We start from the raw sequence: 17,478 nt of genomic DNA, 5'->3' as shown, positions 1-17,478 counted from the left end.
CCGTGCTACTTGGGGATTCCCAGAAGCGCTGAGCATTCCCGTTGCTCCACATCCTCCCCAGCCCTTCATACTATCAGTCTTTTAATTTCAACCGCTCCTGTGGGCGGGTAGCAGTATCTTGTTGGGCTTATTCTGCGTTTCTCTGATGACGATGCTGAGCATCCGTCCGTGCGTTCATTTGCCACCCCTGTCTCTTCTTTGTGAAGTCTTGATTCAAATCCTTTACCCATTTTTATTTGGGTTGTTTGTGTTTCTACAATTGTGTTTAAAGAATTCTTTATATATTCTGGATAATAGTCTTCAGTCTTCTTTTGAGTCTTACAGTAATTTTTGCATCTTTGTAGTAAGACAAGGCCCAGTTTTCATTTTCGTGTTTAAAACTGAACTCCTTCCAAAACAAACCTATTCCGTCATTCTTCCTCATCTCAGGTAATAGCACCTCTATCCTTGGAGTCATTCTTAACCCCTGTCTTTCTGCCCCACACACAGCCAATCCGTCAGCAATTTCTGGTGACTCTACCTTCAAATTATATTCAGAGTCCAAACACTTTCCACCACCTCCCTGTCCTACCCCATCCTCGTTTATCCTCTGGTTTCTTGCAGGAGCCTCCTAACCAGGACTCCCTTCATCTTCCCTCCCACTTCCTGCCTCTGTCCCCCAGCCTGTCTGTCTCAAATGGAGCAGCCAGGGCAATCCTGTTAACACTGAAGTCTGACCCTGTTGCTACTCTGCTCAGAATTTCCCCCTGACTTATGAGGGCTTATAAAGTCCTTCATGGTTTGGCCTGCTGTCACCTTCTCTCCTGCCTCCTGCCCCCCACCCCCAGCTCACTCCGTTCCAGCCACACTCGCTTCCATGCTGTTCTTCACACATTCCAGACCTGCCTCGAGGTTTTTGCACTTGCTGTTGTGCCCTCTGGGAGAATTTTTGTCCTCCAGGCATGACTCTCTCCCTTACCTCCTTTAAGTCTCTTTTAAAATATCACCTTCTGCTCATTGTATAGTTTAATTTTGGATCACTTCCTTTTACCCCCTAGTTCCAAACACCAAATATAAAAAGAAAATTAAAGATGTGCTTATGCTCAAAAACAAGACAAACATATCTATGAAAAACAAACAAATACAAAGCAAAGATTGATGCTGAAGCCATAGTCCTGCTATGCTGTGAGTCTGGAAGTAGGCAGTGGGGCAGCGGGAACTAAAAGTAGCCCATGTGGGGAGGGGACTAGAGCCAGATTCACTGCTTAAAACCAGGCTCTGGGCTGGGCTGCTCCAGCTATGGAAGGAGGCTAAAAACACCCAAGACAATTACTGCTCAGGGTGAAGTCTAGGGCGGCGGGAAGAGACAGACACAGCTGGCAGCCCACTCACTGGCCACCGTCACCTGGAGGTGCACGGCTGAAATTTACCAGTGTCACTGTGTGCTCGGGGAGCCGATCTGTCGTCACAAGACCTGTTCTGGGCTTAGGGGTCCTGCTCTGGTGCCCAGTGCCCCCCGACCCCTGCCCCCCCAGAATGAATACTCATGATTCCTAGAATCCCTTGTAATCTGCATCCCTGCCAACCCTTCTCTTTTTCTCATGGTTTATTTGTTTAAACTCAGGGTCAATCAAATAACTAAGAAGACAGCAGGACAAGAACAGTTCTTAGCACCTGGATTGGACAAAACATGTTACTTTCTTTTCAGCAACAAGAAAGTAAGGGGAATGTATTTGATGTCTGCTGTGGCAGGGTGATAACGGCTGCCTGGGTTTAAATCCCAGCTCTGCCACTTACTGTGGTGTGACCTTGAGCAAATCGCTGAACCTCTCTGTTTTGGGTACCTCTTCTATAAAATGAGAATACTAAGAATGCCTACCTTAAGGTTGTTGGTATCAAATGAGTTAACACCTATAAAACTAGAAAACCAGTGCCCACAACACAGCAAGCACACAGTAAGTGTTAGCGGCTGTTACTGTCACCAGTGCTCTGGAAGTTTAATGTACACGAGCGCCAGTCTTCACAACAACCTTGTCATGTCAGTATCAGTCTCCCTCAGTGTGGGTGACAAAGTTAAGACGGTGAGATGGAAGGAATTCCGTCTGTGCTCGGAAGCCGACCCAGGAGCCATCGATTCTCTGCTCGTTGCCCCAGATCCCACCTGCAGGCCCTGGGAAGCAGCCTCGTCCTCTTGACCTCAGAGGTGCAGTAAAAGTGAGAGTTGGGTGCACCCTCTTGCTAAGCACACAGGACAAGGTAAGGCCGAGGCCAAGGCTTGACTGACTTAGCTAGTAAAGGAGTCACTTTTAGATTCAGACAATTTATCACTGACACAGACAGCAAAAGGAAGAGTAGACAAAGTTGCCAGCTTCCCGCGGTCTTTGTCCCACAAACCAGGAAAGTATGACACCGAAACAGGCGGGCTGGATGCCCGCAGTGTGGGTTGTGGGAAACCTCCATGCAGTCGGCTACACGCTTTCACCGGCTGCACCTCTTCCAAGGGGCGGTGATGAGGAGCTGGCTCAGGACTGCCTCCCATGGGAGTTGGCGTGTACGTGGGAGATGGCCTTGAGCGCACCTCATGGTCCCCCCGCAAGTCCTCCCCTGTTCGTGGAGGACCACAGGTGGTCACGCCTTTCCTGCGTGGCCCTGTGGGAGCGTGCAGGGGTGGCGTGTACAAGCCATTCCCTCTCTGCTGTGGCCCACAGGCCCACCGTCTCTCATTCTTTGAACTGAAGCACCTGGGTCGCCTTTTCTGACTTCTCTCCTGCTACAGACCAAGGCTAGTGAGCTTTCTAGAAATAAATGTCAGGTTCATCAAACTGGATAAAGACCTTTGAAGACAGACCCACACTGCGTATAGTGTTTGTGTCTTTTATGCACTCACACAACAGTCCTAGACCTCACTTAGAAACACCATAAATATGGGTTCTTGTATGTAAACTAAGAGTCTACCTGGTTGGTAGCCGTGAAATTAAACACTGCAAAAACCAGTCCATCAATCTGACACCTAGGAACAGAGTAGTTGGAGACTCCAGGAGCTGTCCCACGTTCCCCTCCCCAGCCTGGCTGTCACTCCTCTAGGGCCCTAGAATGGTGGGATGTGGGGGTGGTAACACAAAAGCGAAGGGTCTCCGTTAAAAACCAAAGGGCCTTTTTAATCATCCATCTCCGGTATCAAATACTAGGCACTGTGCTGAACTTTCAAGGTGTCCTGTGGCTGCCGAGCGTGGGTTTAGGGAGTGGCTTTCACAGCATTGGCCAGGCAGACGCAGCCTGGGTTATGACCTCCCTGGCCCACTCTTTGAGCAAGAACTTTTATAGCAGATAATAAAGCATCAGTGGTGTAATGAGGTGAGGAATGGGCAAGAAACTGTCCCAGCTTGTGCTAATAATGCCTGATATGTAGCGACTGTCTCCAGGGAGCCCGAAGCACAGCTCAGACATCATCTCATTAATCCTCCCCCAACCCCCAGGGGGTAGGCAGGTGGCAGGCATTCCCCTTGCTCCCAGGATCAGAGAGAAGGGGGCCCCTATGCGCGACTTGCCCGAGGTCGTCCAGGGTGGCAAAGCCCAGCATATACTTTATTGCTTTTAACGCTGTGGTTTCCTCTCCTCCCTGTCCCCCCCGCCCCTGCCATTAACAGACTACACGGGACTAGTTTAATCAGGAGCTTTTCATCAGGTGTCCCTTCCTGAAGCGCTCTGGTTTGGAAACTCACCAGGGCAATTACAGAGAAGCAGGGGTGGGATGGGGGTGAACCTGTGGCTTGTGGGTGGAGCTAGTGAGTCCTCGAGGAACGGGTTGTGGGTGGGGGGCTGTCTTCCCCTCGGGGGTCTTGCTCCCACCCTGGATTTATCACTGGCATCCTGCTTTCATGCATCCTCATGATGGGTTTCTTGCTTGATTGCTTGGGAACATGTGAACAGGGGTAGTTCTGTTTCCGCCCTCTTGGCTCTCACTGCTCCTCCTGTTTCTTAATGAGGGTCCCGCCCTGCTGGAGCCCTTGCCCTCTCCCTCTTAGGCACCGCACCGTAATATACCCTCCGCACCCCAGCCATGGAATCCTAATTCATTAAGTGCACTGGCTTGTGCCATCCCTGTTTTATGCCCCAGGAAACTGAACCTCAGGCTGCATTCTTTTCACCACGCCACACCACTGATGATAGTCTTGCCCTGCTATTTTTTTTTTCTTTTTTAACTTGCCCTTTATTTACATAACTCTTCGATAACAGCTTTGTTGAGATACAATTCACGTATTGTACAATTCACCTATGTAAAGTGAATGTTTCAGTGGTTTTTAGTGTGTTCACAGAGTTGTACACCATCACTACAATCAATTTTAGAACATTCAAATCCTATCAAAAAGGGAATCTTGTACCTTTTAGCTTCTACCTCTCTGTCCTTTCTCATTGCTTATGCCCTCTAACCTTATGCACCTGTCTCATAGAGTTCCCTGTCCTGGACTTGGCATGTGAATAGAGAAATATAAGATGTAGGCTTTTGTGGCTGGCTTCTTTCACTCAGGTTAATATTTTCAGTGTTCATCCATATTGTAGTGTGTACATTGTTCCTTTTTCGTGACCAAATAATATTCCACTGTATGAGTATACCGCACTTTGTTTACCCATTCATACCCGTTGGTGGACATTTGGGTTATTTCCACCTTTTTGGCTGTTATGAATAATGTTACTTTAAACGTTCAGGTACATGTTTTTTGTGTGGAGGTATGTTTTCTTATCTCTCTGGTATATAGCTCAGAGTGGAATTACTGAGTCAGATGGTAACTATGTTTCATTGTTTGCAAAACTACCTTACTAATTTCAAAGGCAGCTGCCCCATTCTATGTTCCCACAGCAGTGTATGAAGGTTCTCATTTTTCCACATCACAGGCAACACTTGTTATTTTCTCTTTCCGATTACAGCCATCCTGGAGGGTGTGAAGTGGTATCTCATTGTGGTTTTGATTTGCATTTCCTGTGATGTTGAGCAGCTCTCATGTGCTTACTTGCATTTGCATATCTTTTTTGAAGAAATACCTATTTAGATCCCCTGCCCATTTTTAAATTGGATAATTAGTCTTATTATTGAGTTGTAAGGGTTTTTCTGTAGTCCTTTATCAAATACATGATTCACACATATTTTCTTCCATTCCATGGTTTGTCTTTTTATGTTCTTGGTGGTGTCCTTTGCAGCACACAAGTTTTACATTTTGTTGGAAGTTCAGATGATCTGTTTTTCCTTCTATTTTGGTGTCATGTCTGTTGCCCCACTTTCCACTTGCCAGGCAAATGGGCTGACCCCATATCTCGTCCTCAGGAAGGCATGCCCAGTGGGCAGTGTCAGCACTGCCCTTCAGGTCTGAGGTGGTGTGGCCCTTCCAGGGCCGCACAGGAGGTAAGATCCACCCTGGCCAGTGCCTCAAAGCCCATGTCCCACAGAGCGAGGCCCCAGCCCATTTCCACGGCAGTGTCAGTGTGGAAGGACAGGCTCTGCCTGCTGGCAGAACACTAAAGTGCATGCTCTCGACGCCGTGCTGAGAATCCCCTGCTCAGGTTGGCTGCTTGGCAAACGTTGAATTATTCCTCTCATTTTCCTTTCTACGTGTTTCCAATTACGGAGATGTTCTGAGTAAAAATGAATTTGGAATCCTGATGGGGAGGTAATGAACCTGCCCCGCAAAGGCCTGCCTTTGCATCCAGAATACTACTCAAGATGACAGCAAACTGGGCTTATTGCATTCCCTAGGTTCCTTGTGAGAAAGTCCTCAGATCTCAGGAGTCATTGTCTTTATTTTATAAAGAGCCCTGCCTTGCCCTTTATTGTACTGCTGCTGGGTGCGGGCAGGGGGGTGGGGTGTATCTTCCAGTAAATGGTGAAAGGATTTTTAGCTTTATTATTTTGTTTTGAGTGTTTTCGTCCATCTGTTTTGAATGTGTCAAAGGAAGCAAACAAAACTGTGTTGTAACTTCATAAAGTATCTCTGTAGTCAGGTAGTCCTCTGGAGCAAGCTCGACATGTTAGGATGACTGGAGCTAAACTGCCATCATCCTCGGTGAGAAGAGTGTTTACCATAGATTCCTCTTGTATCTTCCTCGCGGAGCCCTTGCGGGCGGCCGGTGCGTGCGCACAGTGCCTTGCCTGGACCAGCCCGTTGGTGGCGTGTAGCTGTGGGGAAGGAGCACATCTGTTTGAGGACGCATGTTACCACCTCATCCTGACACTTGTTACTTTTAACCTGTGTGGTACACAGAGCTGATCTATAGGGAATAGCCCTGGTGAACTTCACATTTCCATCACCTGTTGTGTCAGCCAATGTGCCTGTGTTTAGATTTTTTCCTTCAAATTGCTGATCAAACAACAGTAGGTCTTAATTACCTTTTCTTGCCCAGTGTTCCAGCACAGGGTCAGTGCTTAGCGAATGCTGGTTTGAATGAATACTGGAATCCAAAGGAGAAGTCTCCAGCCCTCCTCTTTCTCTAACCCATCACCTTAAGAAATTCTTCGTTTGCTTTCAGTTTTCGCCCATCTGCAGATGGTGTTTTAAAATAGGTATTGTTTTGTACATATAGTTTTCTTAAAATTTCATATGCAGTATTTTTTATACCTTGTTATCTTCATTGGTATCTTCTTACGATTACATAATCTGTAAATGCTGCACATTGTTTTGTTTGATTACATAGTCTTTGGGGGAGACTTTCTTTCTACGTTTTCATTGTTTGGAGGAGGACTGCTTGAAGATTTTATCATGTGAAGTTACTTCTCTGTTTTAGATTACTTCCTCAGGATCTGTTCTAAAAATGGAATTATGAGGGAAAGAAGGTCATAGGGTCTGGAGTCTGTTGCATTTGCTAGCCCAGTTCCCCGTAAACTGAGCCAGTTTGCAGCGCAGCCAGCCAGGTGGGTTCACGTGCACCCAGCAGGCCTCCCTCTTGGGGCGTAGCATTGATTTACTTTGGTGATTCTGCTATGCAGTAACCCATCAACAAGGCTGATGGTTTTCCTGTTTTCTTGCAATAAACTATGTATATTTCATAACTCTGTCATTTCATCCCTCTCTGTTACTGATGACATGGAGAAGTTTTACAAACACATGGTCCGTTCTGCCTCCTCTGTCGAGGTCTAGCTTGTTGATTGCCCTTAACTCGTGTCGCCTCGTCAGTTCTCAGAGTTACACACAGATGGCCAGGCTGAGCTTGTCTCTGCATTGCTGTCCTCCTGTCCCAACAGAATTTATTAAATGAGCCCTTTCTACGTCCTTACGTTGCCCTGGTTTGCATCATATTGAGATCTTATAAAAATCTAAATGTACTTTTGGAATTTCCTTTCCACTTGTTTTATTTTTCTAGTTTCAGACTGGCATCGTGTAGTTTTGTTGATTTTGCTGTTTTGCAGTGTTCTTTTTAAATCTGGAAGAAGGAGAATCCCACTTTACCTTTTCCCCTGCAACAAACTTCTCGATCTAATACCTCTTTGTGTAAGCACGTAATCCTTACCTTTTTACGGTGAGAACAGTCAAATGTCCTTTATTGTGTTGCCTTGTAATTTGAACTAAAGCCATGCCAGCGAATTTCTATGTAGAGATCAATCTTGTCATCTGGTAGCTCTTTGTCACTTTGAGTCACTTTAAGAATAGATGTGGAATTAAATTTGGCTTACATGTTCAAATGGTTTTCTATAGGCTATTGGATACTTTTTTATATACAAGATTTAACTTATGAAACATCTCCTTACCTACTTGAAGTTGGAAATGGAAGTTCTAAGTGGAGGTTTGTGAAGTCGGACATGAGATATACTCAGGGCCGTATCTAAGTTTCAGCATAATTATCTGACAAAATGAAGTTCCAGGGCGTGGGAGATGCTCCAGTGAGAAGGTGGATTTGAAGTCCTTGCTGCTTTACCCAGGTTCTGACAGGCAGCTTCTCAGTTGTTCTTTTCGGTTCAGAGGAGCCAAATAGGAGAGAGGCCATTCTTGGATTTTCTTTAAAAAGGGGGCACCTACTGCAGAAGGCTTGAGCTTATTGTTCAAAACACCAGAGCCCTCAGCAGAGAAATGCCGGTTTAATCCACACGCAGTTCCCATTTGGAAGTTTCCAGCAAACGGCAGCAACAGCCAGCTCCTTTTCTGTGTCTGGGGTACTTTCTGCCCCCATTGCTATGACAGCAGTGGGGGGGATGCTGTATTCAGGTACCTCTGGATTCTAGATCCAGAAAAAGGTTCAGGCTGTCTATTCAAAGAGCAGAGGAATTGTCTGTTTCTTTGTACATAGAAGGGAAAAATAATCCTTATGATTCAAGAGAAAAATGGGTGAAGTTGGCCTTTTCCATTCTTTCACATAAATTATGAGTCTTGATTCTGGCCACCACACCTTTTAAGAAAAGGTCCAGGACTGTTGTTTCACGTGAAACTCTGTACGGCATTGACACCCTACCCCAGTCGATAGCGGCAAAAGGACAAAAGGAAGGAAGTTTCCCTTTTAAATCCCCAGGATTTTTTTGATGAGATAATATTACAGACTGAAATGTCTCTCCTCTTATTAGTACAGTGTTTGGCTCCTGTGTAACAGTAACCCACTTAGAAGCCGGCGGCCCTTTTGAAGTTATTTTAAACTTTCAGCAGAGTGTAGAGATATTGTAACCTTGGATAAGAGCACCACCAGCCCGGGTTTCAGTTTTGCCCTTTCAGACATGTGGAAAGCGCACCGATATATCTCAAGGATTTTGTACTGAAAGCTTCTTAAAGAGCTGGTCTTGGTTTCAAAGCTTGGCTGATGTCCCTTGTACTCAAGGGAGCATAGTTCTGTTTCTCCAGATATTTAACCTTGTCTGACATAGTCTTTTGGCTTTGAAGTTCCTGTAGAGTCTTTGTCCAGGAACAACAGGGAAACCATGATAGCCAATCTCATCGGGCTCTGGGAAATCTGAAGAAGGTCCATCTTCATATTTCAGCATAAAACCAGATGTTGGCTACATGGCATGGATGATGGTCAGGAATCTGCATTGCTTGTTGTTGGCCATGTTGCCCTAGCAGCTCCTCAGTCAGAAATACAAGTAAGACGTTCAGTGCTCCTTCTGGAGCTTCTAGGATCCGCCTGTGTCTGGGAGAAAATTGGGGCTTCTTAGAACAACTACCCTGGTGGTTGTGTCTGCCATCTCTGAGCACCCAGATCCACATCCCACTCCAGTGCCACCTGGAAGTTATTTTGGGTTGTAGGGGTGGTGAAGGCTGCTGGTTCTTTCTGCACCATGTTTCCCTGAGTCATCCCTGTGCCGTGTCCCAGCCATCCCTACCTCAAGTCCTGGGTGGCTCCCAGACAGTCTTCCCCCCAGGTGTCCTTGGTCCTGTGCAAGTTGCCTGTGGGGTCTCTCTTTGGCTTGATGGAATCCTTCCCTGCAGGGCCCATAGAATCTGCTGGAACATCTGAAGGTAGGGACTTCTGTCTAGCAGTGCCTACAAAGTTTTTCATCAAAATAAAGTATACAGAAAAAAAAGGAAGAAAAACCTATAATGAAAAAGAATATGAAAAGAAATATATGCATGCCTATGTCTGACTGAAACATTATACTGAACCCCAGAAATTGACACATTGTGAACTGACTATACTTCAGTTTTAAAAATGGAAAAAAAAAAAAGAAGCATATATATGTTTATAAAAGGCAAAGAGTCCTTCATAGCTTTTAATAAAAAGAGCATGTGTCTGCTGCACCCTTTGCTATCCCTGATTGCTGTTCTCAGATGCACCTATTTTCAGTTATTTAACGGTTTCTTTAACTGATCACCTCTGGAAATATTTCTAAATTTCTGTCAATAACGTCTCAATGACATGTCTATACAGCTTCATATTTTTAGTCCATTTAAACAATTTTTGACTTCCTGCTCTGGAAGATGGAGAGGTTGTTCTCTTACCCTCCCCATCTCTTCCTCTGCTCCGCCTCCCCTCCCCTCCCCCCCACCACACATTTCCCATCTCTGCATTTTCCCAGTACAGTTACATCACAGTTATTGTTGAGATCAGGATTTACATTATTGTGACTGTTGCTGCTCCCAGCCAGGCTGTGCGCGCTGTACCCTGATTCTGGTTTACAGTTCTGGTGTGACGTTTTGCTTTTTTTTCTGGAGTTGATCATTGTCCCCCTGCCCCATCACTTTAGTTTACTCTGTGATTATCGCATGTCATTCTCCTGTTCAGAACTATAACATCCTTCTCAGGTCTGTCAGACCCACCGGAGGATGACTCAGGTTTTTGTTTGTTTGCTTATTTGAGGCTCCCCTGCCACCTTTGTCCTTCTGGTCCCAGCTGGGCTGGTCCCAGCAGGTTGGTCACATAGCTGTCATCCCGGCATTTCCCTTGACTTTTCTTCTCCATTGGGATCCCTGGGCCCTGGATCCCATGCCTGCCTCTTCTTTGGTTATTCCTGTTTTGCTGGAGCTGACAGCAGCTTCTGAGGTCAGACAGGGGCAGGAAAACTGGAGGCTTTTGGGGAGGAGGGGTCCTCTATGCCTCTTCCACCTCCACCACCTTGTAAAGCACTGTCCCAGGCCTGCCTGAGTGAAGGGCGTTGCGTTCTCTGCATGTGGAGAGTCCTAGCTGCCCCGCGAGCCCAGCTGCAGCAACTGGGAAGGAACAGCCTTTGCTCCTGTGCCTCTGCCAGTAAATGGTGAGATTGCTGGTAAAGTCCTGGGACATGCTTGGTGACTTGGGAACGTGAAGAAGGAAAGGGCTTTCCCACTGCTTGAGCATCTCCTGTGCTGCTATGATTATATATTTTATCTCATTTAATCATGACAGCACCCTGTTGAAGCAGGTGCTGTCATTCCCATTCGACAGATGAGAACATAGAGGTTTATAGAAATCAAGTCCTGTGCCTGAGGAGATGTGCCTCATAAGAGGCAGGTTTCAACACAAGTTTACATGATTCCAAAGCTCTCATTCTTCCCATCCCCAAAACACCCCTTGGAACAAAATCAGGAGAGCAAGGGGTGCAGCCCCTTAATGTCAGACCTCTGGATAGAAGACTCACTGGAAATGTGCCCTCAATTGACTTAAGCAAGGATGTTGAGGTCCCAGAGTTCTTCTGAGAGTGTGAGACCAAAGTTATAACACAGGGCATGTTTTCTGCTATAACCTCCCACTTCACTCGTAGCTTGTTCACTGTTGATGCTGCTCTTCTGTGGATCTGCCCCAGAACTTTGGCTTTTGTTCTCATTTCAGGGTGTCCTTCCCCTGCTTCAGTGGTCTCTGTGCAGTGAGTTTTTGTCAAGTTTCCTTCTAGGCTTCTGAGTCTATTTGATTTTTTCTTATGTTTTCATTCGCAGTTCTTTCCAACAACTCTGAATTACTACACACAATTTAGCCTTTTTCCCCCCACTTTTCAGTTTGGCTGGACGTACAGCACTATACAAGTTTGAAGAGTGGAGCGTCATGGTCTGACTTACATGCATCATGAAACGATTACCATGTAACTTTACTGAACATCCATCACCTCATACAAATACAACACTAAGGAGAGAAACAAATTTTTTCCTTGTGATGAGAACTCATAGGATTTACTCTCTTAATGACTTTCAGATATGATATACAACAGAGTTCATTATATTTATCATGTTGTCAGTTACATCTCTAGTACTTATTTATCTTATATCTGGAAGTTTGCACCTTTTGACCACCTTCATCCAATTCTTCCTCCCCCTACCCCCAATTCAGCCATTTTTACCATTGTTAAAAATAAAAAGGCAAAAACTTTTTAAATTTCAAGCATCTGATCAGGCAAATCCCACACACCCAAACATTTTAAGAAAGTAAACTCAGAAATGCCTATAATTTTTATATGCTTATGTGCCACATTAAATTCAGTGTTAACATTCTTCAACTTCATTCTTTGAAGTCTTCTAAGGATAATTGTGCACACACAGGTCTTATGTGTAATCACTGCCTGTATGTCACTGGCTGGTGTCCACATGTACGAATGGACGAGCCTGGTTTTTATGTGACAGCTGTCTGGAGCAGTAGTGTGGAAGCACTGTCTCGCTGAACCTTCAGAGTATATGCATTTCATCTGTTGGAGGTCCTCATTCTCCATAGATGATTGTGACCCACAAAAACACCTTGGGGTCTTTTTAAGTTAGGGGCTGCTATTTCTGAGTAAATAGTAGAAAGATTTGATTGGGGCTTTATCTTAAAAAATGAAACTGAAAACAAGTTTGTATTTGAATTTAACAAGTTGAATTATAATTGCAGCTTTGTACTAGTCTGAAAACAAAGAGTGAATCCCACGTGGGCAGTATTGGGATGTTTTCGGCAAAACTGGATGAGAGAGTATGGACGTGACTTCAATGGCGAGGTCGCCAAGTCATTTTTCCAAAAATATTAGAGAACCCTCTGTTTTCCCAAATTCTGTCCTAATCCTTTGACCGTTCTGTCCGGCAGCTCCCACGTGGATTTCTTCTTCCCTAATCCTTCACTCGATTGCTTGCCAGTGGCTCCCGAGTGACATCCTGTTGTTGGCTAACACGACTTTCACCGACTCTGTTATGTCCTGCATCATTTGCTGATCTGCGGCTCTAGTTTGCAGGTTATTTACATGGTCTAGTCACTGCATTATCTGATGTTCCCACAGTTAGCAAGAGGTTGCTATAAGCATTATACAAGATAAACTATATAGACTTGGTAGTATAGATGATGCTCGGTTAATGAGAAAGCCCTCTCCTTCACTCTCTCCAGACTTGGCACATTCGTTTGCGTTTTATGCCTTTGCCTAGAATATTCCATCCTTTGACACAAGTCAGTTCATGAGTGAATAATTTCATGTTAGACAGCTATTTGTGCTTCCCTATAAAATCTTCTGCTGAGCTCATAGCTTGGAGCCCTTGGGAAAAGAGAACCCTGAGGTGTAAAAGTTTGGAGGCCTAGGGTGGCATGCATTTCCGGAAGCTGATACTGTCATCAGGGCCTAACTGAAAGAGACCTGAGTCATACAACGTCTGGCAGATGGGTCAGAGAGTCCAGTTGTACCTGAGACGTAGCTGAGATTGAATTCACAGGCCCAGTAGTTGGGGCCTCTGGGGATCTAAATTATAATAAGGAACTTGGAAGAGGAGGAAGAAGATGGCTGGGATCATGAGGCTGGTTTTCGATCCTCTGAGGTGTGATTTTGGTGGCCCCTTCACCCTCTGAGGGAAAATAAACCACCCCTGACAACTGATTACACCCGCCGGGGCTTTGGAAAAAATTCCTTTAGGTTTTTTAAGTCTTTGATCCCTGTTCAGAAGTCAACACCCTTGACAGGGCTGACACTTTGAGCTGCCAGCACTCACCCCATTGAGAGTGGCTGATCTGAGAGGGACGTCTTGGAAGAGGGCGGAGGGAGACCCGGCCCAGGTCTACTTTGGATTCGTTTCTCCTCTCCTGCGTGGCTGGGCGTCCTCCCTACCATCTGAGTTCTCAGGGTGTCCCGTGAAACAGCGTGATCATGTTAAACACAGTTGGGCTTATCATCAAAGGGAAGGAAATGCTGATTTTAGCAAAGGTTAAAATGCTTTTAAGTTTTTTAACCCTTAAGCCCCTGCAGAGCTTCAGTTTCCAAACGTAGACTCTGACTAACTACGCACTGTTTCTCAGCATTACTTGCTGGTACCGCAACGTGGTTTCTACCTTGCAGGGCTGGTATTCTGCAGGACACAATCTTGAAGGGCTTATAGGCTATGGAAGGGTGGGAACCATGTCATCCTACTCTGGGGATCCCCACGTTCGCTGAGAACACTCATTTCTGAGCAAACTCTTGGGACTTAAAAAAAAAAAAAACTTATATTGTGGTAAAACTGATAAGAATTGACCATTTAAGGCATTTTAAAGTGTGCAGTTCAGAGGCATTTAGTACCTACACAGAGTTATATGCGTCCATTCCTATCGTTTGATGCCAGGACACTTTCATCACCCCAAAAGGAAATGCTGTACCCATTAGGTGGTCATTCCCCCGCCCCCCTCCCCAGCCCAGCAGCCACTAATCTGCTGCTTTCTGTGTCTATGGATTTGCATGTTCTGGATATTTCATATCATTGGAATTACACAGTACATGGCCTTTATGTCTGGCTTCTTTCTTCAGTAGAGTTTTAATACAGGTACAGAGTCCTCGACTTGCATGCCACCTCTGTTTCCCTGAACACAGTTCCTCATCACTGGCCAAACCCCACGCATGTGTGAGTAACACAAAGCACCTTTCCCTCTGGCAACCTCTGAGTCAACGTGGCCAGGTTCGGAATACTGTGGAATACATAGAAAAGGGTCATTAGTGGGGTTGCATTAACAGGACTTGACCCTGGGATTTCAGGAAGCTGACTTGAGCCCAGTAGGGAGCCGTTTCCTGGAGGGTCAGAAGCGACTGGCTGTTGGCACAGTTGGTTTGTCACCCTTGCCCATCCTCCATCCAGTTGGAGGTCTGCATTCAAGCTGCTCATCTTTGAACAACCATCGAACACCCTAGAATGAGCTCAGTTAGTTCTTCAGGGGCAGCTGGAGGGAAGGCTGTACTGTCCGCAGCCCCACAGAACCTCCCAGGTCCTCTGGGCAAAGCTGAGGACTCAAAACTCAAATCAGCCAGGGTTCTATCTCCTGGCCTGGAAGCCGGGGGTGGGTTATTCCTCACCAGCTGCAAAGACAGCTGCCAGCCGCCCCTTGAGCTCCGGCCTGCACAGCCCCTTTCCTCGTTGTCCGTGGAATCGCCGAGACTTTCTCCTCTCTGGGCTGTACCCTTCCCTCCTCCAAGCAGCCCTCCTCTCCAGTCCAGGCACACCACTGCCACAAGGTGTAACCCATCAGCCTCAAATAGCAGTTTTCTGTGTGCCGCTCTTCTGCAGGCCCAGTGGTGTTGTCTTGGGGTCCACACACCTCTCTGGTTTTCAAGCCCATCTCTTTCCTTCTTGGTGTGGGCTGATCCGTTCTGATTGGGCTGGTCTCTCCCCCATCCAGCCCTTGGCCCTTCCTCCCTCCGTGCTCCTGACCAGTGGAACTCTTCCTTCAAAGCTTAGCTCACGGCTCAGCAGTTGCACAGGCTCCCCAGACGTTCCTGCAGCTCTTACTGCCTGCACCAAACTCCTGTTACACTCCAGCACCACACAGTTCAGAGCTGGCAAGCAACCTTTTTTTAACAAAGATTTTTATCACTCGGTCTTTTCTCCCCAGTCAGATGACCTGCTCTCAGAGGAAGGATAATAAAGTTAAGGAAGTGGGGTTGGAGGGTACTGGACTGTGAATTCAAGGGCCAGGCCACCTCTGGGTGCAGCTGCTTGCTGGTTGTGTTGTGTTTTCCAAGAGGAAAAGCTGTTTATCTTGCACTTGTGTTCTCATCTGCAAAATGGGTGGGGGATAAGGAGGGTGTATTAGTTTCCTGTTTGCTGCTATAACAAGTTACTACAAATTTAGTTGTTTAAAGCGACACAAACTTACTCTCTTATTGTTCTAGGAGTCAGAAGTCAAAAATGGGTCAGCAGGGCTACTTTCTCCGTGGAGGCTCTAGAGAGAATCCTTTTCCTTGTCTGTTCCAGCTTCTGGAGGCCAGCTGCCTGCATTCCTTGGCTCGTGGCTCCCACCTCCATCTCCAAAGCACATCACTCCAAGACTGCTTCCCTGGTCACATCTCCTCTGTTTCCATGATTCCCTTTTTCCTTATAAGGACCCTTGTGATTACACTGAGCTCACCCAGGTAGCCCAGGATCACCTCCCCACCTTGAGCTTAATCACATCTGCAGTCTCTTGTGCCTTGTAAGGCAACGTGTGCACAGGTTCTGGGGATTAGGACATAGAAGTCTTACGGGCCATTGTTCTGACTAACACAGTGGCTTCTTAAGTCTCTTGTATCCCGAAAGACATAGTTCTCCCAATTATTTAAAGAGATTACTGGGCTAGACTCCTTAACGTCTCGGTAAGTTATATTTATCCACGAGGACTTCTTCTCAGATTGTTTTTAGGGATTCCAGGGCCTGATACGACTCAGAACTGACTGAGTGTTGTTTTGTGTTCAGGCTTCTGCTGACTGCACTTTCACTGTCAGAATGTGATGGTGTTCCTCTTCCCATCTTGGATTCTGTGCTTTGCAGATTTTGAAAGAAACCTCAAAGCATCTCATGTTTCCCAGGAACCAGGGTAGCCTTTAAACAGCCTGCTACTTACCCTGGTGATTCTGCTGTATTTCTAGTGGCCTCTCCATAAATCCCTGCGTATGTTTCCAGCTCCTCTTGCAGAAGCTGAGGTGGATGTGTTGTTAAGGTCTGGGAGCCAAAGAGTCCTAGATGCTAATGTAACTCGGCTCATCTGTAATTGCTACTGAATGTTAGGCGGTTTCAGGGCCGTTCAGGTTGGCGTTTACGTGGGAGTCAGGCTGTTTCTCTTTCCCTACATCCAATCGGGCAGCCACCTTGGGTGACCACTGCTCACAGAGTAGTGAGGTCTGTCTGTTAAAGCTCTGTTGTGTTCTCCCCAGTCCTCAGCTCACTGTGCTGAAATAGGACTCCCCCTGGGTTGAAAAGCACAGCCCCCCCACAGGATTGTAAGTCTTGGGGTTACTTTGGACTGTGGAGGCAGACACGATATGCACAGTGGGGGGCAGGCAGAGCTGCAGTCTGTGCACTGAAGGCTTCTCCCGTTCATTTCCTAGATGCACCCGCTGGGCCTGTGTAACAACAATGACGAAGAGGACTTGTACGAATACGGCTGGGTGGGTGTGGTGAAGCTGGAACAGCCAGAACTGGACCCGAAACCATGCCTCACTGTCCTGGGCAAGGTAAGCACGGCCCCCACGCGGCTCCCCTTCTGATTGGTGTTCAACACGCCCTCCTTCATCTCCTGATTCCTCATGTGGCTGCTTGTGGAGAAGGGCCCTGCTGGCACAGCACTCTTTCCCAGCTGAAGCCGAGTGGGTTAAGGATGGAGACAGATCTCGTAGCAGCCAACCATGATGTCCAGAAGCTCGGACTCTGCCAACTTCAGACTGGGCTCTTGTCCACTGTGTGGCCTTGGGCAAGTCACCTCCCCTCAAGGAGTGTCAGCTTCTTATCTGTGAACTGGGCAGATAACAGAGATTCACAGTACCTTGTGTGATACCCTCGGGGCCAGATATTCCAGAATGCTGAGATTTGGAGGGTTTAGAAAGATACTATGATGCACATATTTTGTGCTAAGGAACCCCCTGGAGATACGGGGTCATGCTCAGTAACCAAACACACTCATGTCTCTATAGCAAACTAAGTGGATGTTCACACTAAGTGGGACAACTAACACCCAGATAGCCCTGCGTTAGTTCAGGGCAGCTGTGCCTCCAGTTGACTTCAGGCCCATTATGCTTTGCTGCCAAGTAAGTTATGGAAAACCTTTGGGGTTGTGGAGCTTTTTTGGTTTCAGAATGGCAGATAGCAATTATGGTCCTGTATTAGAACTTACCTCATAGGGTGGTTAGGAGGTGAGATGAGATACAAATGTCTAACAGAGAAAGCGCTCCAGAAATGT

The 17,478-nt window shown here is 46.5% G+C and overlaps 1 protein-coding gene across 2 annotated transcripts in view; it reads left to right on the top strand.

Moving 5' to 3' along the window:
- The window catches only part of ZNRF3 (zinc and ring finger 3), a 134,587-nt gene that overhangs the window by 62,059 nt on the left and 55,050 nt on the right, over window positions 1-17,478 (top strand). For both annotated transcript variants that reach the window (XM_032471700.1, XM_032471701.1), the window contains exon 2: window positions 16,631-16,756. In XM_032471700.1, coding sequence (XP_032327591.1) covers window positions 16,631-16,756 — 126 coding nt within the window. The remainder of the gene's footprint in view (window positions 1-16,630; window positions 16,757-17,478) is intronic.

This window comes from Camelus ferus, chromosome 32, assembly GCF_009834535.1.
Source record: "Camelus ferus isolate YT-003-E chromosome 32, BCGSAC_Cfer_1.0, whole genome shotgun sequence".
Classification (NCBI taxonomy): domain Eukaryota; kingdom Metazoa; phylum Chordata; class Mammalia; order Artiodactyla; family Camelidae; genus Camelus; species Camelus ferus.
This window is presented reverse-complemented; position numbering and strand designations above follow the sequence as displayed.